Consider the following 2167-nt stretch of genomic DNA (forward strand, 5'->3'; position numbering starts at 1 on the left):
GTTTCTTGATGGTGTGCTTTGAAGATGCAAGGGGATTTTGTTTGTTTGTTTGGGTTTTTTTGGTTTTTGGGTCACACCCGGCAGCGCTCAGGGGTCACTCCTGGCTCAACGCTCAGAAATTGCTCCTGGCAGGCTAGGGGGACCATATAGGACACCAGGATTCGAACCACTATCCTTCTGCATGAAAGGCAAACGCCCTACCTCCATGCTATCTCTCCGACCCCTGGGTTTTTATTTTAGATAACCTCCACTGAACTATTTTCCATTTATGGATTGTCTTAGAAATTGTCTTATTCTAGAAAGTCATAGCAATATAAAGTAATGTCTATTCTAAGTGTATGTTTTTGTTGTTTTCTATTTGGAGGTCACACCTGGCAATGCTCAGGACCTATCCCTGATTCTTGCACTCAGAAATCACTCCTGAGTGATTTGGTGGACTTGAGGGCTCCTATCTGATGCCAGGCATCAAAGTCTAGTTGACCACATGCAAGACAAGAACCCTCCCCGCCGTGCTATGTTGTCTCAGTGAACTGCCTTCTCAGTCCTCTAAAATGGAATCTTCTTGAACTGTTCAAAGATACACTAGAGTTTGGAAAAGTTTTGGTTCTTTTCCTCCCCTTAGTTCAGTCCCATTTCAAAATCCCTTGAAAAAGTTTGACCGATGACTCTGGAAAGTCAGCCAAGAGGGTGGTGTCAAACAGCTGCTTGAACCTCCCTAGAAACTCGTAGTCAGTGCTGAGCCTGAACTTGTTTGCCCAGAGCAGCACGGTGCCCGGCTGGCAGAGGTGGACCATGGTGGCCAGCAGCTGGTCCAGACAGTAGTGGTGGTAGACCACATCGCTGGCAACCACGTAGTCATAATAGAAGGAGGCTTTGGGGAAGTTCCGCTCCAGGCCTTCTCCCCACACTAGCTCCTTCACTTCGGGCAGATGCGTCGCACAGCTCAGCGTGTTCCTGAGAAGGTTGTACTGAAGGTTTCCCAGGACATCCGGCAGGTCCGTCGCTGTCACTTGAGCTCCTAAGATGCTGGCCACAGTGGACACCAGGCCTGGTCCAGCACCAATTTCTATCACCTTTGCATCTTGGAGATTCAGTTCTTCTGTGTGTTCCTCCAAATACTGACACAAAGCCATTGCCGCCGGCCACACCAAGGCTCCGTAGCTCTCAATCGACTCTTGAAGGACAATCTTCCTGCCTGCAAACAGATAGTTCTCCTGCGTGTAGCTGGCATAATCTGTGGGAACAAATTTCTGGATGCTTTGAAGAGACAGTTCAGTCTTGTTAGAATCTCTTGGGGGTACCTCCGAGCTATCCTCCTGCATTGTCCCCTCCTCTCTCGCTGTGCTCCAGCAGTTTGGGGGGTCCAGGCCAGCCCCCAGATGCTGCTGGTCCCAGCTCAGACACACATCCATTCCCGGAGCCTTCTTTTTTTTTTTTTTTTTTTTTGGTTTTTGGTTTTTGGCCACACCCGGCGGTGCTCAGGGGTTACTCCTGGCTGTCTGCTCAGAACTAGCTCCTGGCAGGCACGGGGGACCATATGGGACACTGGGATTCGAACCAACCACCTTTGGTCCTGGATTGGCTGCTTGCTCCATAGGAACTTTTTATGGTCCCCTAACCATTGCCAGGAGTGATTCCTGAGCACAGAGGTAAGAGTAAGCCCGGAGTCATGCCATGTGTGGCCCAGAAATAAAGTAAATAATGAAGAAAAAGAAAATGAAATCCATAGTCCTTCCTGTGCTGCACTTTGCTATAAGAACTTAATGATTCAAGGCACTGAAGCATGTTGGCTTCCTGCCTTCCTGGATCATCAGAGTCATCTTGCTAAGAGTGAGAGGTTCTAAACTGGCAGTAATCAATGCTCTATAGATTAATGACAGTCAATTAATCTACATTTTTTTGTTTTTGTTTTTGGGCCACACCTGGTGACGCTCAGGGATTACTCCTGGCTATGTGCTCAGAAATCATTCCTGGCTTGGGGGACCATATGGGATGCTGGGGATCGAACCCAGGTCCATCCAGGGTCAGCTTGCCCTACCGCTGTGCTATTGCTCCGGCCCAATGAACCTACTTTTTAAAGTTAATCAACTTTTTAAAGATAAAGCCATCAGGTAAAAAGGCTACTTAAATTCGTTCTGATTTAAACAGTATTTCAGGGAGCTACTCA

General features: G+C 47.9%; 1 protein-coding gene across 1 annotated transcript; it reads right to left on the reverse strand.

Annotated features, from left to right (window-relative positions):
- Positions 1-527: 527 nt before the first annotated feature.
- On the reverse strand, positions 528-1322 carry LOC126001868 (protein-lysine methyltransferase METTL21C-like). Its single transcript, XM_049769074.1, has one exon. It carries the CDS (start codon positions 1320-1322, stop codon positions 624-626), a length of 699 nt encoding a protein of 232 aa, XP_049625031.1. The 3' UTR covers positions 528-623.
- Between the last annotated feature and the right edge of the window lie 845 nt (positions 1323-2167).

Source organism: Suncus etruscus, chromosome 2, assembly GCF_024139225.1.
Source record: "Suncus etruscus isolate mSunEtr1 chromosome 2, mSunEtr1.pri.cur, whole genome shotgun sequence".
Taxonomy (NCBI): Eukaryota; Metazoa; Chordata; class Mammalia; order Eulipotyphla; family Soricidae; genus Suncus; species Suncus etruscus.

What these genes read in the sequence shown, in the direction of transcription:
- LOC126001868 (XM_049769074.1), bottom strand. Translation starts at nt 1,322, where the DNA reads ATGCAGGAGGATAGCTCGGAGGTACCCCCAAGAGATTCTAACAAGACT.